The 25109-nt window shown below is 38.6% G+C and overlaps 2 protein-coding genes across 3 annotated transcripts; one reads left to right on the top strand and one right to left on the bottom strand.

The window, feature by feature from the left end:
• Positions 1-1625: 1625 nt before the first annotated feature.
• On the top strand, positions 1626-11841 carry LOC129352871 (acyl-coenzyme A thioesterase 1-like). Of its 2 annotated transcripts, none has more exons than XM_055022063.1 (11): positions 1626-1736; positions 5077-5282; positions 5627-5726; positions 6548-6732; positions 7353-7516; positions 8303-8422; positions 9210-9292; positions 9359-9452; positions 9530-9610; positions 10184-10325; positions 11160-11841. In XM_055022063.1, the coding sequence occupies exons 2-11, from the start codon at positions 5090-5092 to the stop codon at positions 11276-11278; spliced, it is 1281 nt and encodes a 426-aa protein (XP_054878038.1). In that variant the 5' UTR covers positions 1626-1736; positions 5077-5089; the 3' UTR covers positions 11279-11841. The 2 variants fall into 2 exon arrangements, with proteins under 2 accessions (XP_054878038.1, XP_054878039.1); XM_055022064.1 differs by lacking the exon at positions 1626-1736 and adding an exon at positions 3340-3872.
• A 103-nt stretch (positions 11842-11944) lies between these two features.
• Positions 11945-23573, bottom strand: cunh12orf56 (chromosome unknown C12orf56 homolog). Its single transcript, XM_055022062.1, has 14 exons — positions 23158-23573; positions 19767-19962; positions 19012-19027; positions 17544-17703; positions 16855-17001; positions 16723-16787; positions 16153-16297; positions 15966-16060; positions 15121-15210; positions 14307-14394; positions 14168-14242; positions 13670-13747; positions 13422-13603; positions 11945-12934 (listed from the first exon to the last, which is right to left on the bottom strand). Exons 1-14 carry the CDS (start codon positions 23413-23415, stop codon positions 12823-12825), a joined length of 1707 nt encoding a protein of 568 aa, XP_054878037.1. The 5' UTR covers positions 23416-23573; the 3' UTR covers positions 11945-12822.
• Positions 23574-25109: the final 1536 nt, after the last annotated feature.

The raw sequence follows: 25109 nt of genomic DNA, 5'->3' as shown, positions 1-25109 counted from the left end.
TCCAACATCCTGTAGCAGCGAGCTGCGCTGCAGTAAAAGTATTGTTGGAATCTCTTCACTTCCTTGCTATGGTCCACATTTCTCCCTGAGTTTGTTTTTTTGACCAGCAATGTTTAATTGGTGCTCAGCTTTAAATGTGGGAGGCAAAAATATTAATTGTCCTTTTTGATGCTAGTCACAGCTAAGTGGACAGCCATTTTGTAATCTGAAGGACAACAGAACATGTAATAATTAACTTTAAAGCAGACGGTTATCTTGCTGGAACAGAACCGTTTTTCTTTTAATGTCAACAGCAAACTGAAGCTGGATCACAGCTTCTCCTCGTTTTGTTTTAAATGTATTTGAAAATGCTTTGAGTCATTTAGTCCCTTCATTGTTGTTTTAATTTCCTTCTTTGGTCTTTTTAAAATTACTCATTGAAGACCCAACATCATACAGTATTGCAGTTTCAGAAATGCATTTTTCTTAACTCAATATGTTTTAAAATGAATTTTTACCTGCAATAGGTGATGATACTGTGTAGTAGTAACTTAATTGGTATCTGTTAAATGCTGCTCGCATCACGTATTGCATTTTATTTATGTTTTCATAGCAGGAAAATGCAGATCAACATATTTTGGAGCTGGAAGATGGGAATATGTTCTGCATCAGACAGTCCAGAACCCAGATTCTGATCAATTACAACCAGGAATGTTGATTTTAATCTTTCCAAAGCTTCTCTGTAGCGTAATTTGTCCTATTAGTCAAGCTTTATGCACAAAGTTTCCATTAAGCATCCAGTAAGCAGCTATTTACTCCAGTTTAATTAGTTTCCTCCACCAGCAGAACCCCGTGCTGGCAGTCTTATGTAACTGGATTATGTTGCATCATATATGGAAAAACAGAAGTTTTAGTTTGGTTGAACGACAAACTTTTATAAGATTTTTCAGCAGAAAATTCAAATTCTCTCAACATTTAGGACGAATATTGCAGGAAATTGTGTTCATAAATTTCCTTCTGTCCTCAAGATTGTACTGCTGGACAGTACAATGATACAATCTGTCCTGCAGCAGAAAGATTTTTACATTTGGCTGCCTGAATGTTTAACTTCTTACATGTAGTCCGTTCACAGTGTTTCATCCTTTTAAACTGGACCCAATGACAGCGTCAGTCTTTGGGTAATGGCGTTTTCTTTTTCTCTCTCACTCTCCGTTTTATTTAATTAACAGTGTTTTTAAGTGGCAATAATTTTACTTTTTCCTTGCTTTTTATTTTATTTTTCAAATGGATAAATTTAATCTGCACTTGAATGTTTGCCAGTTATTTTAATGTATATACATTTTATTAATTCGTTTTGTTTAATTTGTTAATCATAAACCTTGCAGTTAAATTTTAAATTAAAAGTACCAACAAATTTCAGGTTTTGATTCAGTGTCTTGCTGCCCACTGCTGGTCGAAGTGCTAACTGCAACCTTAGCTTGCTTATTTCTTGGGCCGGCTTGGCTCAATAAACATGGCTGAGAACTATAACAGTTTTATGAGAAGAAAAAAAAAAGAATCAAAAATAAAATTAAGCAAGCAAACATGATAAAAAATATCTTCAAAAATTCCCTGAATTTAAAGTTAAGCGATGTTAATTTTTACGAGGAACTTGAACTGAACACGCAGCATTTCGCATGTTTACCATGTTTACCATGTTTTACATGAGCCGCAGCGTTTATTCCTCCATTTTTCCTTCTGTTTAAAGACTCGTAAATGTAAGTACAGCCGAACTGACACCAGAGCGGCTACATTTGACACGGACAAGCTCAGCTGTTGTCAGCGGTGGTTTTAAGTTAGTAAAAGTAATATTTTTGACTTTAAGCGTTAGCTAGCGCTCACTAGACTGTTAAAGTGGCGGCGCTCGACATGAAGCGTTTTTCACTCCGACTTTCTGCTCATTTTAACGATCCGATAAAACTGAGGAAAACATATGTGAATGAGAGAAGCTTTATTGAAAATTCGGCTGCAATGAAATAAAGCTTATATAAAGACAAAAAGTAAAAAGAAGTGAAAAAAACAAAAAAACTCCGTAATGTGATGACGCAGTTGGTTTGATTACCGTCTTTGCGTGACTTTTAAACTTTAAAAACGTTTTGATTGATGATTTTTCTAATAAATTAGTGTAAAAACGTGCAGCGGTTCGCTGGTTTGTTGAACTGCAAGGTTTGCTGTGCAGAGACTCAGAACTTAAGGTCATAATTCAGGCCAAAGTCCTGGACTGGAGGTTCTGTTGGGTCCAGTTCAATGGAAGATCTGGAGGTTCTGTTGGGTCCAGTTCAGTGGAAGATCTGGAGGTTCTGTTGGGTCCAGTTCAGTGGGTCTTCTTATGAAAACATTTCAAAAACACAAACCTAGGAGAAACCAAGTATTTTTGGTCTCAATTCTAGTTCAAATATCTCAGTGAACTAGAAATAAAACTAACTTTGTTTTAATGACAGATTATTTCTCTTATGGGAAAAATCAACCATGTTTTAAAAAAGTCAAGCAGTGAAACTGGTACTTTTTAAAATTGATATTATGGAATTATTGACTTAAAAAGCTCCCATATCCTCCTGAAACATTAGTTATTTGCTAGTTTTACATCAAGTGCACTAAGTTATTTGCACTGGTATCTAGACAAAAACCCACATCAGCATTATTGATGTGAGTTCAGGGAGTTAGAAAACTGCAGAACCATTAAATAAATCAGCTGAATTCAGCAAACAATCACAGGAACCTTACAGGAAATTTCCTGAAATGTTCAGGTTAGAAAATCTGAAGCAATAATTTTTTTTATTTGGAGGTAGAGAACAGAGGTAGATAATAAAACAAAGCATTTTTGCCTTATAGAAGTAACAGACTATTCACCATAAGTGGAAATAAAGACTCTGAAAACAACAGACAAAACCCAGCATCTTTGTTTGTCACTTGCTGCGTTTTATCAATCATGAAATTGGAATTACAAAAATAAATTAGCGTTATGTAAAGAAGATGAACAGGAAATAGAAGAAGGTTGATGGACAGAATGTTTTTTAAAGCATGAAGAAACTCATGATTTAATTCTTATTTAATGGAATCACAGCAGAAATCGTGATGAGCTTAGCAGGTTTGAAGTATCTAAAGGTTTAATATTTATAAGGCTGAAAACATATTAAAATCTGTTATATTTCCATATGTTTGACATCACCAAACATTTAGGTTAGGGTTAGGGTTAACCCTAGAATAACTGGAGACACTAAAGGGAGATCTTTAAAGTTATTTCTCTAAAATCAGTTCTGATGCATAAAATATTTACTGCCTTTTCACCATAACTGCATTTTTAAATGGAGCTTCAAACGTTTGTATCCCTTCGCTCTGTTAACTGCAGGGAGTCCTGTCTCTTCTTTCATTCATCTTATTGTTTCGTATCTTTGATGGATTCCCGTGTTTGTAAAACGTGGACCGGCCTTGATTCGCTTCAGTTTCCACGGTTCCATGCCAGCAAGGACAGCGATTTAATTAAATTTTCAAACACTTTCAGACTTGCTGTGAAGAAGATAAATGTTTAAAAAGAATTAAAAACACAGAATTTAACGTAAGAGTCAAGAGAAAACTCGTTTTAAAGCTGCAAGCTTTCAGTTTCTTTGTAGAAAGACTAATTCTGTTGCCAGGCTTGATCCAAATGCTCCACATCCACATGATTGGATGAATTATTTATTAAAAATGACCAAACAAAAGCATCACTGATCACTGCAGCAGGTTTCCCATGAGCGAGGCTGTGACAGCGAGCTGAGAGATTCACATGAACCACCTGAGTTATCAGAAACACAAGAGAGACGATGATGTCATGGCTTCAGATGACGGATGATGCAGCTGCAGGCGACACTGATTGGGTAACACCAGGATTATTGAAGAGTTATTACAATGTTGTAAAACCAGTAACATGATTCATTTAACATGAGAAGTTTAACATTTACTGTAAGAAATGACAACATTTTAAAAGATGTAGTTTAAAACCCCCCAACACTCTAGAAGAATCATGGCAAACTGGCTCCCTCTAGCGGCCAAAAGGCAGAACTTCTCCTCTCTTCCAAAACTTCAACATATTTTACTACCACAGAAAAGGAAACTTCCACCAAAAACTCATCCATTTAGAGATTCATCTCTGATGTTTTATAGAAAAAAAAAAGAAAACTAAAGTTCAAAATACATTTTTTTTGAAACTTTCAAAATTCCAAGTTCATTCAAAAAAATCTTTGAGATTAATTTTGATATTTTATTCTAGCAAATTTTGACCTTTCAAGTTCAGTTATTTCTGCGACTAATGATTTGTTTCTTACTTTTCCAACAACTGTAAAAAATGTTCCACCAAGCATCTCAGAAAGTTTTATATTAATCTTATAAATTTTCTAGAGAAATTTCCAAGCTTGAAAAGTTTAAAATTTGTGACTTTTGACACTGAAAAACTTGGAAGTTGATCCTCGATAATCTCTGAGATCAGTCTCAAACTTTCTGAGTTTAATTCTGACATTAATGAAGTTTCTTTTCTACTTTTCTAACCAATTAGAAAAAACCTTTCAGACAGCAGCATTGCTCACCGCGTCTCATGTTAATTCATCCACATGAACTTTGATGCTATTTGCTTTATCTCAGTTGTCTCAGATTTATGCAAAGATTAGTTTTGGACTTTAGTTCCTCTCACATATTGGTGGGACTATTTTATTTCAACATACAGAGACAAAGGCATGAAAATGTCTCTGAGGTGGAGAAAAGTTCACTGTAAGTTGTTTCTGGCCGGTAATCATCCGGTTATCTCTTCGCTTTGAGTTCAACTGGGGTCATTTTAAAAGTTCAAGGTTGACGCAGATGTTTTTATAATCAAATAAAAGCCAAATTTCACAATAAAATCATCAAAGAAAACTTTTACAGCAGGACAAGTTTTTTATTGCCAAATGTCAGTGCAACCTGAATATTAAAGGAATTGCAGTGAGATGGTTCTTGGTTCTTATTGCTGGTTGTATCTCAGGATAATAAACATGTTGGACTTTGAGTCGGTCATATAAAGGCGGCGGCGCTCTGCCGTGTTTCTCTCCACAGCTGATCGGCGGCCATGTCTCTGAGCTCTCCTCCGATTCTCTCTGTCCGGCCCTCGCGGGCGCTGGTGGACGAGGCGTTCGAGGTCCTGGTGGAGAATCTGCCGCCGGCGTCACCGTTCACGCTGTGCTCGCTGCACCACTCTGAGGACGGGGACGACTGGGAGGCGTACGGCCACTACTTCAGCGACCACAGCGGGAGAGTGTCAGGTCGGTTCTGGTCTTCGTCCAATCAGTCTGATGCGTTCACAGCTTTTTGCTCCGTTTCTTTGGCTCTTTGCTGAACAGAAAATGTTGAAGGAGCAGTTTTGTAAATTTATTTTAGCTCTACTTCATGTTACGCCTGGGTGGACCTCGCTACTCCTCCCAGCTGCAGTTTCCAGTTTTTACAGAGACAGTGGCCCAATTTCAAGGCATTAGATTACATTAAAGTCAAGTTTCTTTTAAATCATATTTGATACATTGTCATAATAACTGGAGGTAACAAAGCTATAAAATGGGAGAAAAACACACAATTATTAATTCAGCTTTATTCGGGTTTTCCGTCTGTTTAGTTTCGGAGGATCTGAGTTTTGGAGGAACGTACTCTGGGATGGAGGCCATGGGTTTGATTTGGAGCATGCGTCCGGTTCCAGGCAGCCGCGCCGGAGTCAGGTAACATTACAGAAAATGTAAATTAAGCTGAGCTACTTCATAATATTACCCAAAAGGAGTAGAAAATGCAGTACAACTAAATGTGCTTTTTAAAAGAAAATACCCAAATGAATGTATTAAGTTCCTACCCATCTCTGTATGACTAAATATTTGCGCAAATATCTCAAGAAGTTCAAATAACTTCTGCCCTTGTTTTAAGGAGAGAAATATGTAAATAAATTTTATAAGCTGCAGTTAATCAACGTTTACAGCCTCATGTGAAAATGGCTATGAAAAAACAATTGAAAAGCAGAAGTGGCACCTCCTGCACAACCAACAACAATTCAGTAAGTGGTTTCTGAATGAAGTCAACAACAAAACTCTTGTGTTTTCCAGCAGCCATTGTACAGGACATACAATGGCTGCTGGAACTCCGGTGGGGTTGCTAGGTAACGGGGCAGTTGACAGTCGGATTGTTTTTGAAACGGTTGATTTTCTGGACACCAAAAGTATTACGTTATTTCAAAAAAAGTTGTTAGAAGCAGTAGAAAGCCAAATGAAGTCTAAAAATGTTAGCTTATTATCTCAGGTTCGCTTCAAATCAGTTCTTGACACTTGACCCATGACCTTCAGCCATCTGTTCCTGGAGGAAAACACTCCCATGTTGCTGTTTTACCACGGTGGGTCCCATCACAGAGCAAGAGTCAGCAAGAGTTTGTGAGAGTTAAATCATTCCTGGCCAGCCGTCGTTCGTTCGTATGGATCCATGCGCTTGTCTGGAAACATGAAGGTAACTTTGTAATGAACCTACAGCTGATTCTGCTCCACTTTTCGCTGGTCAGGTTGAGGAAGAAGAACGTCACCACCCCCATGCTGGTCACCATCTCCCTGTACAACGGACATGAGGACTTCAGGGACAGCAGTCCTCTGGGTTCTGTAGTAGCGGAGAGGTGGTACATGGGCCCAGGTATCCAGCGGATCGAAATCACTGAGGGAGGATTACGAGGGAGCCTCTTCATACCCGCAGGTAAAACCGCAGGGCAGGACAATTAAAAAAACAACATAATGCTGAAAAACAGAACTATTCTATTTCGCTTTATAATGAATTTAACATATTTTTAAAATTTTCTTCTTACTAAATATTTTTTTTAAATTTCGGCACAATTTAGTGATCATTTTGTTTTTGTCTCACTATTTCTTTAATGATCCTTGAGTTGCACTCTGAAGCTGCTGCAAACCAGACTGTTGCAATGTAGCATCATTAGCACATAAATGTCAACAACTTGGACACATTGCATAATTTAACAACATTAAATTATTGGTTCTTTGTGTTTAGAACCAGTGACTCTCCAAGAATATCCAGTTAAATCTTCTAATTTAACTGCCAGCAGTAATGTCCCCAATCAGCAGGCGCTGGCCGTTAACTAGCAACCAAAGCTGAGCTCCAGAAGGTTTTGGTGAAATTTATTTCAGAAATACTTTATTGACTCCGAAGGGAGATTAGATGTAATAACTCATACTTTTATCTCATGATCTACAGTGTCAAACGCTTTTCTTTAGTGTTTTTATTGCTAAGTTATGAAAACCCTTCATAAGCCTTTGTGTTGTGACCTTCATTGGAGATGTGAATACTGGATGCTCCTGCAGGTCCCGGACCGTTCCCTGGGATTCTGGACCTGTGGGGTGGAGGAGGAGGGCTGCTGGAGTACCGCTCCGCCCTGCTGGCCTCGCGCGGCTACGTCTGTCTGGCTCTGGAGTACTTCAAAACGGGCCAGATGAAGTCAACAGATCTCAGTTTTGAATACTTTGAGGTTCATCTAACTTTTCTTTTACTTCATCTATTTTCAGAATCAGTAAATCACTTAAAGTGAAATCCAGTGTCAAGTTCCCTCTGACATGGGAACTTTTCCAGGTTTTATTTAACCGGGCTCTTCCAGGCTCTGATGCTGAGTTACGGTGTGATAAATTGTGTTGAACATTTTGGCGTTTCGGCATCTTTGAGGTTGGACAAACAAAACCAATCAAGAAATAAAAATGGCGGATTGGTGAAGTTGGTTATCAGTCCTGCAGGAAACGTTAGCTCAATTCAAAATTCAAAGAACATAACAAATGTATTTAAGGACTGAAAAAGTAGATCTCCTTAATATGTCCCTTTAAGTTGTACCTGTCTGACAATAGGAAGTAGGCTAAAAGACTGAGAAGCAACACATCATTCATAAAGAGAATTAAAACTGCTGACATCTGTCAATCTGAGCATCTAAAACAGTTTCACTGCCTTAGTGAAGGTCAGAGGTCACAATTCAACAGTAAGAGGGTCAAAATGATAACGCCCAATCTCTCATTACCAATTTCTACAAGCACTTTATACCACAATTCCAGAAAATGTTTTCTTCTTCATTATCCATCAGTTTGATTATGTGAGTCATTGCTGTATGAAAAATACCAAGAATTGTGACAGTTTTGTACTTTATTTTGGCCTAATGCTCTAAAACTCTCATTAAATTCATTCACCAAAAACAATGAAATCTTAGATTTAATTTTCTTTTTCATATCAAGAGAACTCGATTCTGAAATCAGCGCCCTGTCTGTTTGCGCAGAACGCCTACCGCGTCCTGAAGGAGCATCCTCAGGTCATCGCAGACAGAGTCGGGATCATCGGTCTCTGCCTCGGCACCATCGTGACCTTCGGCTTGGTGACCGAAAGCACAGAGATCCAGGTAAGTCTGACCAAAACGCAGCTCAGCTTGATGAGAATCTTCAGGAAGTTTGAGACGTAGCAGGATTCTTTGTTTTAATATGTCATAAATATTAAAGCAGCTCTGATAAACGTCCAAGCAGAAACCTCCCCAACTATTATTTTGATTTATTATTATTATTTTTAAAACTGTTTAAACTGAAGTTATTTTGCAGAGATTCATTTTGTTCAGGATGATAAAGTTTCCCAGAAGTTATTTTAGTTTTGAGACTAAATGATGACAGAATAACAATCCAATGTCAAAGATCAACTTTAAATTCTAATCAATATTTAACACATGGAGCTGGAAGACACTTTAAATATCCAAAAATAAATGAACAGAAACAATAAATATAATGAATTATGAAACAAAATTATAATTAAAAAAACTTTAAGATTGAAGAAAAAAACAATAAATCATTCAAATGGAAATTATTGAGCTCTTTCTAATTTAGAGTGTGATTTATTGATTATTGATTGTTGCGACTGGCCTGATTAAAGGGGTTTTGGTCAAAAACACCAAATTATTGATCATCATTGATTTCAAAGCAGCTTAAAGGGTAAAATATCCTGGGGTGTAAATACTTTCTGCATGCTGTGTCAGTTTGATATCTGGCATCTGGTCTTTAGCAGCAACATCCTTTGAAGAGCTTTCATTCAGAAACCTGTTCCTGAACGCATCGTTCGGGGTCCCACAGGGTTCTGTACTCGGCCTGTTTCTATCGTTTCTATCTGGTTGCGTTCTGATGTTCGCCGTGGTTCCCTTTCAGCCCTGTTGTGTCGTTTGCATCAGCAACATAATCAGCAAATCTCCAGGAAAATCCCTCAGCGGTTTCCACCGAAGCATTCCCAGGTAGGTCACTGGGAACACTGGGAGCACTGGAGTCTTTCAGGCTTGAACCTCTGTGTGTGTTGACAGCGAGTTCAATAAGATCCGCGTGGACGAGAACAACCATCAGATCTGGAGGGACGTGGGGCTGGCGCTGCTGAAGGAGCCGTCCATGAAGGTGGACGTAAGTATCTCTGGTTCGTCTCCCTGAAGAAACGACTCCAGTTCTTAGAGCCGATTTTAAGCTTCTGTTTCTGCAAGGTGGCCAAAATAAACTGTCCTCTGCTGCTGGTCAACGGATGTGATGATCAGAACTGGTGTTCGGTGGAAACGGCCGATGATGTGAGTTCATGTTCAGCTCCCAGAAGAACTGAAAAAGTTTTAGTCTTTGGATCTTCGCTCATTTTTTCTCAGGTTGATGTTTGTTTACACACAGCCAGGTTTTATCACACATTATTTAAAATATGTATCATTCAGAAAATATTTCATCCACATGAATCGTAAAACAAAATGCCGAGAACAAAGATTGTATGAGAATAAAGTGGAAATAATAGGAGAATAAGCTCTTATTATCAGAATAAAGTCATAAATTATGAGAAAAATTAGAACAAGAATAAAGTCACAGTAATTTTGTGAAGTTATTGGTTTCATAGTTTATAAAATACTGAATCTATTAATGCATCAGATTATTACCAATAGAGGACCTGGAATTAGGCCTGCAAGTGAATGTGTCTATTTCTACCACTTTATTTTTGTATTATTGTGTTTTTTTATTCTTGAAACGTTCAGCCTGACCCTAAAACCTGCTCTCCATAAATCCATCAGATTTGTCTTTTATTCCTTTTCGTTTTGAATCGTGTCAAAGCTCGGCTCTTATTTCAATCTGCAGTGAAAGTTTTTCCTGTTTCCTCCCAGATTTCCAAGACGATGAACGCCGCGGGGAAAGGTCACCTGTTGACCCGGCTGGACTACCCAGAAACCGGACATCTGATCGAGCCGCCGTTCTCGGCTCACTGCGCCGCCGGAACCTTCATTATGTACAGCAACAACCAAAAAGGTCAGCAACACACACATGCACAGAAAATGACACTTTATTTACATTTATTCTATTAAATGAGATGAAAACTGTTGCAGATTTGAATAAACATGTTTATATAAACTAAGATCAGGAATGTTCTTAAAGGGCCGGTTTACTCAGAATGCATTTATAAAACTCATTAAAACAAACTGTTATTAATACATATATCAGAATTTCATAACTATTTTAAGATCAAAATCACTAATTTTCTAAATATTTGCTCTCATGTATGACACTAAATCTGACATTTTGTTAAACTTGACTGTAAAACTGAAGCAGCAGTGAGGAGAAATGCTGCCACCTGCTGGTGGCATCAAAACATTCACAATGATGCATTAGTGAAAAAAAGTTTAGGGTTCTGTTGATTTTGCATAAATGTAACCAGTATTTTTTCATCCACATTAAGAAACTATTTACTCCAAATAAGTTGAAAAATCACTTTTTTGTTTCACTTCAATTACATGAAGATATTTTTTCTAGAAACTAGATCAAACTTACCAGGTGAGACTTTTTGTTTTTGCAGTGTATTACGTAGCATTTATGGCAGCATCATGCTAAGATGTGATGCAAATTTGTTAAACATTTTATTCTCAACCAGAACAAAATCATTATAGACATAATTTCCTCACAGTGGAAAATGTGAAGTGCAACGCAAAGTATTCATCTTTTATAATGACTTAAAAAGTCCAATGCAGGCCGCACCTTTCAGATTGAGATTGCTTTGTTTGATGAAGTTCCGGTAAAATGTCGCGGGTCGTGCCAGGAAGGGGAAAGTCCCTGCGCTTGGTGCTGAAGGTGTGGCCTGTGTTGCAGTGATCCAGAGCTACGGGGGGAAAACGAAGCCGCACAGCGACGCTCAGGACGACTCCTGGAGGAAGATCCTCAGCTTCCTGCGCCACCATCTGTACAGCAGCCACAGAGCCAAGATGTGACGCGCCGACAGGTCAGCATCACTTCTGACACATCGTCAGGTTGCTCTGTGTTTCCACGTTTTCTTTGGTCAAAATAAACATTTTCAGAGCAAAAATACATTAAATTTACAGAAAAGACAGAGAATAAAGTCTGAAAATATATTCCCAAATTTCCAGCTTTTATTTCAATAAACAAGTCAAATTAAACTTGACTAATATAACTAATTAACTTTGTATTCTGTGATAATCTTACAACATGCATTATTTGTTTATTATTGTTAAAAATTAATAATGTTGATATGTTTTGGTCAAATCTTCTGATGTCGGTTTAAACTGAAGTTTTACTTTAATATAGAGACTGAAAATCAAAACGTTTACATAAAATATAATCTGTTGGTTTTGGTGATAACAGCTCACATCCAATATTTCATTTTATAGAGAAACTTTCAGCCTTTTTATCAATAACCTTTATCAATGATGATGAATTTAATATTTCTGTTTTTCCATATTAAATTCTAATGTATGAGCAACTGAACTTGTTTTTTTGTAAACTGCAATCATTAAATTTATCATGAAATAAACTTCATAGATCTACATTGTGTTATTTTCTTGTTTTACTGTCTGAATGGACTCATTAAAAAAAGATTTTAAAGATTTTGGATGAATGAACGATTGGATGTGCGGTAAAGTCTTTTCAGTCCCAATTTTTCAGTAAAAACTCCATTAGGAATCATTTCCTGGATGAATCATTTCCTGGATGAATCGTTTCCTGGATGAATCGTTTCCTGGATGAATCGTTTCATGGATGAATCGTTTCCTGGATGAATCGTTTCATGGATGAATCATTTCCTGGATGAATCATTTCCTGGATGAATCGTTTCCAGAATGAATCATTTCCTGGATGAATCGTTTCCAGGATGAATCCTTTCCTGGATGAATCATTTCCTGGATGAATCGTTTCCAGGATGAATCGTTTCCTGGATGAATCGTTTCCTGGATGAATCGTTTCCTGGATGAATCATTTCCAGGATGAATCGTTTCCTGGATGAATCGTTTCCTGGATGAATCGTTTCCTGGATGAATCATTTCCAGGATGAATCGTTTCCTGGATGAATCATTTCCTGGATGAATCGTTTCCAGGATGAATCGTTTCCAGGATGAATCGTTTCCTGGATGAATCATTTCCTGGATGAATCATTTCCTGGATGAATCGTTTCCTGGATGAATCGTTTCCTGGATGAATTATTTCCTGGATGAATTATTTCCTGGATGAATCGTTTCCAGGATGAATCGTTTCCAGGATGAATTATTTCCTGGATGAATCGTTTCCTGGATGAATCGTTTCCTGGATGAATCGTTTCCTGGATGAATCGTTTCCTGGATGAATCGTTTCCTGGATGAATCGTTTCCTGGATGAATCGTTTCCTGGATGAATCGTTTCCAGGATCAGGTGGCTGTTGTTGGACCTGCAGCAGCAGCATCGTTTCTGCCGCTGACAAAGACACTAAAGGCACACTTTGTCTGAGCGTTTTGTTTCTGCGGTGAACTTCTAGCTTCCTGTGGGTTCAGCTGCGCTGGATGAGCGTCACGATGCGCTGAACGAGTCTTACGGTCGGCTTGCAGATCGAATAACGAGGCTGCAGCTTCTCCTCGGCGCCGGTCGGAGTCACTGCGAATCTGCTGAGCAGAACGAAAAACGGTTGAAAAGTGAAAGTTGCAGGTTGTCGTGATTCCAGCTGCAGTAAATACTTAAATATAACTTAAAGCAAATACCCAACATTTACTGTCTGACAAAAATAATAACCATGTTATGAAATTTACTGTTTTTTTTCTAGCAATAAACCTTAAAATTTGAGTTTTTTTCTTGAAAATCTACAACTTTATAAGTTCATAAATTTCTTTTTTTAAGCCTAATCTCAAATTTCATTTTTTTCTAGCAGATTTTTGAATTGTCAAGGCCAGAATTTTCTCTTGTTTTGTTTTTTAGAAAATGTTTTTAAATTAATCAAAAACCTATTTTTTTTTCTTTTTTTTAGTATGTATATATAAATTTCCTATTCGTTGATATCTGACTAATTTGGGCTTTTTGGGTTGTAATTAGTCGCCTCTCCTGCAGTGCGCTGTGTTTGCCACTAGGCGGCAGTGCAGGCTCTGGATCTCCGACCTGAATTCCTCTCTGAAGTTGAGCTGCAGGTGCTGAGCCAGCTGGTGGTTGTACTGCAGACAGGCCAGCAGAAGACGACAGCGCTGGAACAGCAGGACGGACTCCGCCGGGCTCAGAACCGACCCGTTCTGGTCTGACAGAACCAGAACCAGCTGCCGGGCCTGGTGGCGGATGAAGGGCAGCTGCGGAGGACAGACTGAGGTCAGCTGGAGGAACTGAACGGATGGACTCCAGTAAGGAAGCCTTACCAGGTGGGGGTGAGGCTGAAGGACTCTCAGGATCCACGACACGGACACAAAGTTCTCCCCGGGGAAACATCGGCTGGTCTGAAACAGAAGGAACGTTCCTAGAACCAAACCCAAACATCGGCTGGTCTGAAACAGAAGGAATGTTCCTAGAACCAAACATTTTGTAAATCGTTCAGTTGGCCCGGATGTTCTGAAGCCATTCTCAGTCCACTGATCATTTAAAGATTTTCTTAAGGTCTTACAGCCCCGGTGAAAAGAAAGTACACCCCTACTACTGACTATCATCCTCTAATGGTTAAATACCAATCAGGAAAACTAAGTTATCTAGTTCAACCAACAGTTTACAAAACTCAGCATTTACAGATGAAACCAGAAGTTCACATCCTGAATCTCTGGTCTCTTAGAGCTGGAGGTGTTCAGTTGGTGCGGTCTATGATAGATATTTATAGATATTTCTGTAACAGAACTGAAAGCTGTGAACTTCCTGCCAGAACTCACCTCATAGCCCAACAGCAGCAGCTCAAACAGCAGAGAGCAGGCAGCATCCAGGTACTCTGAGAGTAAAGCCTGAAGCTGCAGAGGTACAGTTAGAGACCAGCTGATTGTTTCATGACACATTTTAACAAATCCAGTTTACCTCGGAGTCAGATGCGGATCCTCGGCTTTGCTTCTCACAGTCAGGATCACAAATGAAGGCGAGCAGCAGTCTGGAGATCAGAGCCCCTCTGCAAGGAGAAACACCGTTAAGCTGCATTTCCTGGCAGAATGCACTGAGTGCTGAACCTTTTAGCAGAAAGTATCATAAATTAGTGTTAGATTTAAAACAGACACAGCAAAAACTGTCAATCTAAACAATCTGGAGTCGATTTGGAAACCGTAAGAAAAATGACAGAACCATACAAAAAGCTGAAACATATGACCATCAAAGAAAAAACCTAAAAAAAAAGGAAGACATTTATGCAAAAATCAAAAAAAAAAAAATCAAGGAAAAGTTTGAAAATTTGAAAAATTTTTAGAAAAAAATTGCTTTTCAAAGTTCCAAGTTTTTTCCAGGTTTTGTTTTCTTACAAATTTTTGACTTTTCATAATTTTTTTTAATCTAAAAAAAAGGTCTTATTTTCATGTTCTTTTATTGTTTTGATCTTTAGGTGTAAATTTACTCCTTTTACCATAATACACTGCATTAATAATTCAACATGTTTCCAAGTTGACTTCAGTTTGTTCAAGTTGACAACTCTGTTCCTGTTCTGAAGCTACTGCTAATTTATATTTCACTGGTGAATTGATTTTAAAATATATGAACATTTCTTAGTTAATTAATTTTTTAATTATTAAAAAAAAAACAATAATCAAAATAAATTAAATAAGCTCCACCTGGCAGCTGTTCAGCATCTGGAGAAGGAAAATATTGACCCGACAGTTTTACGGCTCCCTGGGAGTTTAGTGTTTACCTTTTGGCGAACAGCAGGTTGCTCCTGGATACGTCCACCTCCGTCTCTCTGAACATGATGCCGATCGTCTGGACGATCAGCGTACTCAGCCTGAACGAGACGACAGCACAAATGTCTGCTGAAAATGGGATTCAAGCAACTTTAAACACATTTAGACTTTAGCCTGATTGTTTATTAGCTTGGCTCAATTAAGCTAATTTCTCCCAAGCATGAAAGTCTGAATCCATCCCATCGTACACCTCACCACTGTCTCACCATCACTGACTTTTTCTTCTCTTGACGCTTTCCTTAATCAACAAAGAACAACAAAACTGCCCTAATTCAAACACAAACTTACTGTGGCAATAGCCTAGCTTAAATCTCTATAGCACTAGCTTAAATCTATAGCTATTAGCCTAGCTTAAATCTCTATGATCAGTAATTAAATTATCATTCTCTCTATGCTAAGTATGCTTAGCTTAGCTGAGTCAGTAGTGCAATTAGCATATGCTAAGTAGCATACTTAGCATAAACATATGACATATGCTTATGCTAAGTAAGCTATTTAGCTAATACTTATTTTAAGTAGTAGCTTTTAGCTACTTAGCTCTAGCAACCAGAGGTATCAGTTCTGCTGAAACATCTCTCACAACAATGATGCTAATTTTGGAAGCTAACTTAACTTTAACCTTGCCTAAAGTCAGACTTGGTCAAGCTTTACAGCTTTACAGGTTTGATCTAAATTTAACTACAACTTTAGTTTAATCAAACATTTTCTGATCCAAATCTCACTTGTTTCTTCCTCATTATGACGATGATAATTCAACCTAAGTCTGCCCCCTGGTGGTTGAGGTTGGGACTCTTACAGGAGCTGATCTGTGGTGTAAACTCTGCTGGAACTCTGACAGCCATGAAGACATTCCTCCAGAGTCTGAACCAGGAAGACCAACACCTCACCAGACTGAAAACAAAAATAAATGGACACATTTCCAGGTATTTGCACTCAGTCTGTTCTGTCTTTGTGGTTCTGCAGTCTTTACTGCAGCGTCTCACCCTCCAGAAGAGCCTCCTCAGCGTGATGTTGCGGTGAGCCGCCGTCCTCAGCTCCTGCAGCAGAAGGTACAGTTTCTCCACGGTGATGCCGTCCTGCAGGAGCTCCGCACTCAGCTGAGCGAACAGGTGAGCCGTCCGCTCCGCGCTGCAGAGACCAAACACAATCCACCGTCTTTTTCTGGTTTTGAAACGGGGCTGGAGACCAGTACAAGGTTTACTGGTCTACTGGGTGTAGACCAGACATTTTCAAGTATATGCAATGTGCAGCTCAGAACTAACTCAATAAGAAAACCTAGCAAAGACTTTCAGGATGATGAAGGAAGATGGTTTGTTTGCAGATGTAATTTTTGGTTGCATTTGGATCTACTGGCTGATTTAGATGAGAAATTAGTTTCTTTAAGTCCCTTCCTGTGTTTGGACTCTTGTTCGCCATGTTTCACTGGGAAATCCAGGCATGTCTCCGATGTTCCCAGATTAATGATCCAGCGTTTAGTTAGAAGAGACGATCAGATTCCTGAAGACCAGAGAGTTTAAGTCACTTCTGAAATAAAAGTGATCAGTTGTTCCAACCTGATGGAGTCGGACGTCGGCGTGCTTCTCCTCCTGTAGACCGGATCCAGCAGCAGAGTCGACCTCTGGACACACAGACTGTCAGAAAACCGTCCAACACAGAACCAGACTGTCCTCTGAGTCTCCACCCACGATGATGAAGCTGTTCCAGCAGCTCTGCAGGTGGAGGAACAGGGTGGAGGTCTGGGAAACCACGTACAGGTGCAGCTCCGCTTCCCTCTCTTCCGCTCGGTCCCGCCTCAGCAGCCGGGTCAGGACGGAGCCGATCCTCCGGGTCACCTGGAACCGCCATGAGGGACACCATGCTGAGTTTGGACCAAACAGAACGCTGTGACCTCTGACCCTGCTGTTTAAATCGACCCCTTTTTCAGTGGCATTAGGTATTTAGAAGAGAAACAGACCCACAGCATCACAGAACCTCCGCCGTGCATAACAGTGGGAATGAGGTCTGTTTAGGAAGGAAGGAAGAAACTAAGGAGATAAGGAAGGATGAAAGGAACCAAGGAAACACCAACAACAAGGACAGAAAGAGGATAGGAACCAAGGGGAGCCGGGAATGAATCTGGAATTGTTCTAAACTTTTCCAGACCTGGAAAATGCTGAAATCAATCCCAGGTTTTTCCAGACTTAACCCTTTATTTCCTCACTTAACTCACCTCCCTTATTCGAATGGTATGTTTCCTTTTCTTTCCCATTTTAATTAACTTCCACCAAACAATTGAAGTTTTTCCCTCGTTATCATTTATTGTCTTTAACTTCTGATCATTTGTGTAAATCTAAAGAGATGAAAGTTTTATTTAGCTTTCAGAAGCCGCCCTTACCTGGCGGCTCTCGGCCGTTTTCAGGCTTTCCTCTGGTGGAGAGGAAGGAGGCGAAGGAGGATGAGGATGAGGAATCCTGGAGAGGCCCAGAGTCTCCGGGTCCGGGCAGGAGGCGGAGCGGCTGCTCTTCATCACCGGCTGCTCCTCTTTCTTCCACCAGCTGAAAACAGCAGCAGGTTGAACAAAATGTCAACATGCTGCTCCTGCTGCAGCACTGCACTGTAAAAACTTCCTCTGGAAACAAGTTTAAAAATTGTCAGTAACTGCTGGTGATATTATTGCAAACATTTGTTCTCCACTACACCATGGTGGCCATCTTGAAAAGATTTCTATTGGCCCAATTATGTCTGACACAATTATTTCATCTATGATGTAATTGTTCTTGACAACCACAGCACCGTCCTGACAAAGGTCAGCCATCTTGAAAGTTTCAGTGGGCAATGTGTTTTTTAAATCCCTGCATTTTCTCCTGCTCCTCTGCTGGATGCCATCGTTTAAAGTTTGTCCTTGAACGTTTCTGCTTCTCTTTAGCTGCTGTTTGTCCTCGTTTTGTTCTGAACTCCTGCTGTTCCTGGAGGATTTGCTTTATTAACTGATGCGTTTAATGACGTCCCAGTGGAGCAGCACATGGACACATTTACACTCTGTGCTGTTTGCATCCGCTCCCTTTGAGGCCTCCAGGCAACCGTTCAGAGGCCGTGACAGTAAATCTTCCTGTCTTCGTCTCATTACCGTCGACTCGCCGTTTCCTGACAGAAACTCAGAGGAATTAGCAGAGCAGTTCAATCCCAGGAGGCTGCAGCAAAAACAGCAAAGCTGCTGCATGATGAGACTTAAATCTGGATCAAATGTTTAATTCAACGCATTTCTGTCTTACTAGCAAGTTTTAGTTAATTGGATTTGGTAGCAGTGGTGGGTATCGCTAAATAAAAGGTTATCAGCGCTAACACTAAGCATTAGTTCAGTTCATGCTAAAGCGTTATAACAAAATATTAAGCTAATGCTAAAGTGCGACCAACATTTAGCAGAAGCTAAAGCACCATAAAAATATTACTTAGCAGAAGCTAATGCTAAAGCTCAATACCAAAATAGTGTCAACAGAAGCTAAATCTGGTTGCTGCTGATTCCTAATCATCGATCAGAAACAACTAAAAAGTAAAAACTTTAAAGTAAAAAATAAAAACTAATAGTGAAAATAAATAAACACAAAACAATACATTTAATTAAAAAAAACTTTTAAATGATAAAAATATAAAATTGCATTCAAAATAAAAAAGCTAATTAAAAACAAAATTGAGTATAAAAAACCAGGAAATACAGACACCTGAGATTAAACCTTTCATGTGTTTTGATAACAGATCAATATTAGATCATGTCAAGGAAAATCTTAATCTGGGAACTTTACCCAACAGGAAGGTAACAAAATGAAAGTGAGTACAAACAGAAATTCAATCAGGTGTGCGCTCACCTGTCTGCAGGATATCCTGTGAGGGAAGCAGAGACACGGCGAGGTTAGGATTACAGGTAAGATTACAGGTAGGATTACAGGTAAACAGTTCAGAACAAAGCAAAGCAACACCGGCCTCTCGGTTTTCAGCAGATCACAGATTATTCTGCTGGAAAGTTTGGCATTAATGAATCTGTGTTTAACTCTCAGCTTTCTCTTTTAGCACCCTGAGAACATCGTCAGGATTCTGGCATTGTTCTGGTCCGGGTTTTTATGCTAACATTAGCTTTATAGCTAAAACTAATATTTTACCAAATATTTTGATATAAAAGCAAAATTTCACACACTGAATAAACCAAAGTGCTAGTATACCATTTATAAGACTCACAGCATTTTAGCTAACATTAGCATTATAGCTAGTTTTAGCCTGTATAGTCTCATTAACATACTTTGTATTGTAAGAAAATGTCAGTCAAAATGCTAATCGTAACACTCAAACTATTCACAGAATTTTATCTAATATAGTATTTCAGCCCATTTTAACATAAATACTGCTGTTAGCATAATGTCAGCCAGCATGCATTCTATTGACAGCATTTTAGCTAGTCTAAGTTAAAATTAGCATTGTAGCTTATTTTAACTTGGATATTACTGTTAGCATAAGTAAAAGTGAGTCAACATGCTATTGATAGCATACATGCTACTGACAGTATTTTAGCTCATTTTAGCTTAAACATGGCTGTCATCATGAGTCATGAAAACAAATTTATTTGCACCTTTTAAGTCGTGTGTTCTGATTGGACAGTGGCTGGCTCTGCGAGAGGGCGGGGCCACAGAAGGAAGTCCCTCCCTCTTCTCCCTCTGTAACCAATCATGTTCCTTCTCTGCAGGCCTTTCTGGGCTGTAGGTGATCCGTATGTGCTGGCAGCGCTCCCTGTCCTTTGAACTGAGGAAATCTGGGAGGTCGTTCACCTGCACAGGTAAAACAGGAAGTTCAGCACTAAGTCAGGAATATTTGACAGAAATATTAAGAAACTTTTCAATTTTTTCATTGCAAATTTATGTTGATTTATGGACTAAACTTGACAGCAATTGAAATCTCTGAATACATTTCTGAAATTCTTTTATTCTTGTTTCATTTATACAATAAAAAAATTACCTCTCAGGTTTCTCTGTGAATGCTTAAAATTTTAAACTCAAGTATCTAAAATGAAGACCTTAAAATGTCTTACATTTGTTTAGAAAGTAAGTTAGCCTTTAATCTTACTCCCAGGTTTTAGATTACCATTTCAGACTTTTTAATCCATGTTAAGATTAAACTTTATCATCAGGCAAAGGTTGAGTCAGACAGCTGCGCTGCTCTCTGACTGCAGACACCTAAAGCTACCACTAGTTGGCGCTTTGTGTTTACTTTTCGGACAATATAGGGCTTAATAATGGTTTAAAAGTGTCAAAATTGATCAATTAATTAAACTAAGTTTGTGAAACCTTGCCATTACAAAAATGATCATTTTTGCTTAATTGTGAAGGAATTATGCAAAAACTTGATGATTACGTTCATTAATATATTGGAAATCAGCTACATTTTCCTGACCTCGGTTAATTTTCAACATCTTTCTGCCCTGCAGAGGCAGAGAGACGGAAACGGAGCCGAGTGTTTATTTATTCATGGAGTTTCACTGACAGATGGTCCAGGTGAGCTGCTGCAGCCATGATGGCAGAGGTCAGAGGTCGACTCCAGCAGTAATCTGTCACGTTAGCACAGTTGGGATTATTGCTAAGCTTCTGACCCAACAACAAGCTGTGGGAATCCCAGATTTAGCTGCCAGCTTTCTGACTCTTAAGTTGTGTTGTACTAACATTAAACCTATTTTCAGCTCCTGCACGAAGTCAGTCTGTTTAAAAATAAATTACCATCAGCAACTCGAATCATAATCAGCTTCTAGTTGGAGTCTGAAATTAGATCTCTTGCCTATTAGATACATTGATTGAAATGTTTTTAATTGTAACCATTCCCAATTTTTTCTCTAATTGGGTTGCAGGACTTAAAATAAACCAGGAATTTGAGAAATTAAAGCCACAATTAGCTAAAAGAAGCTAAGTACTGCTAGGTGAGGCTAATACCAGAGAACGTGTGGTCCGTCTAAAAAGCTCGGTTTGTGAACTTTGGACTGGTTTGAATGCATATGTGAACGCCAAGTGGACCAGAGACCTCTCCAAAAGCAGGAAGTGGACTAATTGTGAAGGAACGCTGCTGCTCCTGTTCTCACTAAAACCAGTTAGAGACATAACAGCAGTTTTAAAGTCCCTCCACTGGCTCCTTGTAGCTCAAAGAATAGATTTTAAAATACTGTTGTTAGTTTATAAATCACTGAACGGTTTAGCAGCACAATACATTAAAGATCTGCTGTTGTTGTATCAACCTTCCAGACTCTCAGGTTCTGGTTCTGCTTTGCATCCCCAGAACCAGAACCAAGAGAGGAGAAGCAGCTTTCAGCATCTATGCACCAAAAATTTGGAACAAACTTCCAGAAAACTGTAAAACAGCGGAAACCCTGACTTCCTCGCAACTAAAAACACACCTGTTTAGAGTTTTATTTGAAACGTAATATGTAACAATGTTTATTCTATGTTGCATGACTTTGTGTTTTTATGTTTATGATGTAAAGCACTTTGAAATGCAAGGCATTCACTTTGAAATGTGCTATACAAATAAATGTGCTATACTAATAAAATTTGATTTGATACATTCTGGGAAAATACAGCCAAAGAGACGGGCTAGCCCAGTGCTAGCCCAGTGCTAGCCCAGTGCTAGCAGGAGGAACGGCTTGGAGTCTTTAACACCACTCCGTGTTTCTTTACATGTTGTGATGAAGGAAGTCGAACTCGGTGTCTTCAGAGGCTTTTGTGTCGTTTCCTTTAGTGATTATTGGTGCAGCGCCCCCACAGGTGAGGAGGGGAACAGGTTTTTCAGATTTTTTTTCAGTTTGAGATAGAAACAGCAGCTGAAAATAAAACAAATGTTGCGTCTTTCGTTCACCAATTGAAACGACTGGATTATCATCACTTCTACTCGCTTTGGCCTCTTTCTGCTCTGCAGTTTTCATCACTTGCATATTTCAAATGTTAACATCATGTTCATCTTTCCTCTTCTCAAAACCTCCAGTTAGTTATTTCAGACGGCCACTTGTACTGAGTCCGGTTCTGGTTCTGGTGGAGGATCTTTTTCTGTTTTTCCTGTCCACTGTCGCCCTGCTGGTGCAGGAGGAGTGAATGCAGGTCAACCATTCAATGCAATTGGCTGACTGACTTTTAAACTACTTTTCTGATAACTAGGATAAGTTGAAATGTATAGATTATTGAATTGAAATTATTGTTTTAAGAAGTGCTTCCAGACGTTTTTTGTGAATCGGCACAAAAACACAAACCATGATGCTGCCACCACCGTGCTCACAGCATGCCTTTGACAGCCGAGGCCAAAATGATTCCCGTTGAAGTCAGGAGTCTGAGCTTGACTTCAACGCCGTTAAAGAGAGGAGAAAAATAATATTTTTATTTCCATCCAAAACATTCAGAAATTGTGAAATTCATGTCAGGAATTTTCTGTTCTTGTAAAGTAAATTACAATAAAAAACTTGAAAATTTTAAGATTCATCTCAGATTTTTTTTCCAAGAAAGGTTCTGAGCTCAAAGTCTAAAATTTGTGAGAATAAAAATTATTCCGGAGATTTTCATTTACATTTCTGGAAACAATTTTCTGAGACTGAAAAGTCAAAGATTTTCACATTTTCTCAGTTTTAAAAATAAAAGATTTTTTAAATGTTCATTTTTATTTTATTTTAAATTAATCTAAAAAAAATTCTCATAAATTTTGTGACTTCAAAAAATTTGGCGTTTTTTCCAGAAATTTTCCGAACTTGTTCTCTAAATTTCTGAGTCTGTTGATAGTAATTTTTATGAACTGTTTGGAGTAAATTCCAGAGTTGAATGTAAATATTTTGGAGCTGTTTCCTCACCTGTAGGTTTTCCTGCTGTTAACTTGACTTTGAAATCAACTGAATGTTTTTTTTCTTATACATTTTATTTATTTTAGTAAATAAAATGACCTCTCCGTCACTTAAAGACGAATTTCAACAATAAAAACTTTTTCCTCTTTTTTGAACTCACCAGCTCGATGTCGCGCACGCGCTCAAGGCTCACGGCGGCGGTCAGCGCGCGCGGCGGGAACTCGGTCAGGTACACGCGCTCGTCACTCAGCACGGCGTACATGTAGACCTTGTTGATGACGTCAGAGACCACCACGCACGGTTCGTAGGTTCGGATCCGCTCGTACAGGGCCCGCTCCGTGTTCCGCTTCAGGAACGAGTCCAGCCGGGGGTTCCGGCGGGGCAGCAGCGGAGAGACGTCGGGTCGACTCCGAGCCATGACCCGGGCGCTACTTTCTGCAGCGGATGGAGACAGGAGGCGGTTCGGTTCCGCAGTCCATCGGGTCGGTTCGTGTTTTCCGAATGAAGCAGGCAACGGGTCCAGTCAGGTTAAGAACTGAACAGGTGAACCGCAAACAGGGCGCACTGCTTCCTGATTGGTCCGCTTGTTTCCCTAGCGCGCTGCTGATTGGCTGAGAGATGAATTAGATTCACACACAGTCTTTTATTTTTAAATAATAGCTTATTCATTAATAGGTTGAAATGTTAAATTAATTAATTTTTTATGTGGACAAATTCTGGAATAATCATTTTAGATTTTTAAAAGTTATTTATTTGTATTTATTCCATAAATAGTGATGTGATTATTATTTTCCTGTTTTTTCCTTTCCAGGACGAATTTTCCTCAAAGAAAACAAATAAAGATTCTTGTTTCATTTTCACAGAATATTTTCTTTCATTGCTGCATCATATAATTTAAGTTTAATCTCTTAATCCAGAATAACTGGGCGTGACTACTGCTGCTGTTTCAGTGTCATTGATCTGGAGAGTTTCTGTTGTTTCACAGGAAATGAGTCAGATAATGCAGAAATAATTAATAATAGCTTGTAGAAAAATCACAATTTAATGAATGAATGTTCAAAGTAATTATTTTAATTAAATAATTCATGATGTATTTATATTCAATTTTATTTAAAAATACGAGATACAAAAATATTTCTCCATTGCTTATTTATTCCATCTTAGTTGTGTTTTTTTTTACACTAGTTTTATTAAACCTCCAAACAACAAAATATTCTCTAAATTGTTGTTTTTATATGTTTTTTCGCCGTTCTGCCACGAGAGGGCGCCAGAATGCAGTCAATATAAAACTAATTAATAAGCGAATCCTACAAATTATTTTAGATATTTTGGAGTTTGATTTCTTAATTTCTTGTATAGAATATTCTAGGTTAATATTATCTTGATAAGTCTTAATTAGCAGGAGGTTTTCTTCAGCGGCTGCAGCTTTTAAATAAATTGAATATTTTTAAAGCAAATTTTAAACTTTTCAAACTCAGAAATGTTCTTTTCCTTTTTCTGCTACTCTAATACAACATTGTTCTTTACTTTCTCAACATGAAGCTTAAATACATTTCAAAACTGTTTTAATATTCATGAAAAACGACACAATAAACTTTAAGATATACATTCACTTTCTATCAACTAGTTTAGAAACATCTGTTGTTTCTGTGTGAATTTACAGATTAAGAATCATTTAGTTGATAATCTCTGTATTGTCTCTTTACTCTGTGATGCCTCAATCATAAGAAAAAATGATTAAAGTAGAAAATTGTGATGTTTTCTTATGAAAAGCAGACTCAGTGTTTGTGGACGTTGGTTCTGGTTCTGGTCAGTTGACGGGCCGCGCCTCCATCATGTGCAGCTGCGAACAACAACGGTGGGCTGAGCGCTCACACTGCTGCTTTTGTTCTGCAGAATAGAAGAAACGCTCCCGTTTCACCAGCGGGCGGGAGAATAAAACACAAACCGAGTTCAGCTGGCGGTGACCTTCCTGCCCTCACAACGAGGCTGAAGTTCACATCAAGTCCTGATTTTCTGTTTTGATTCACAGATTAAAGCGCTACAATTGTTTACATTTCTTTATTAAAAAAAACAAGAAAACCTTTCTGCAAGTTTGGAAAGTGTTTCTTA

Source organism: Poeciliopsis prolifica, unplaced genomic scaffold (genome assembly GCF_027474105.1).
Source record: "Poeciliopsis prolifica strain line A6 unplaced genomic scaffold, Auburn_PproV2 SCAFFOLD081, whole genome shotgun sequence".
In the NCBI taxonomy this organism is placed as follows: Eukaryota; Metazoa; Chordata; class Actinopteri; order Cyprinodontiformes; family Poeciliidae; genus Poeciliopsis; species Poeciliopsis prolifica.
The sequence above is the reverse complement of the archived record's forward strand: the minus strand, read 5'-3'. Positions and strand labels throughout refer to the sequence as shown.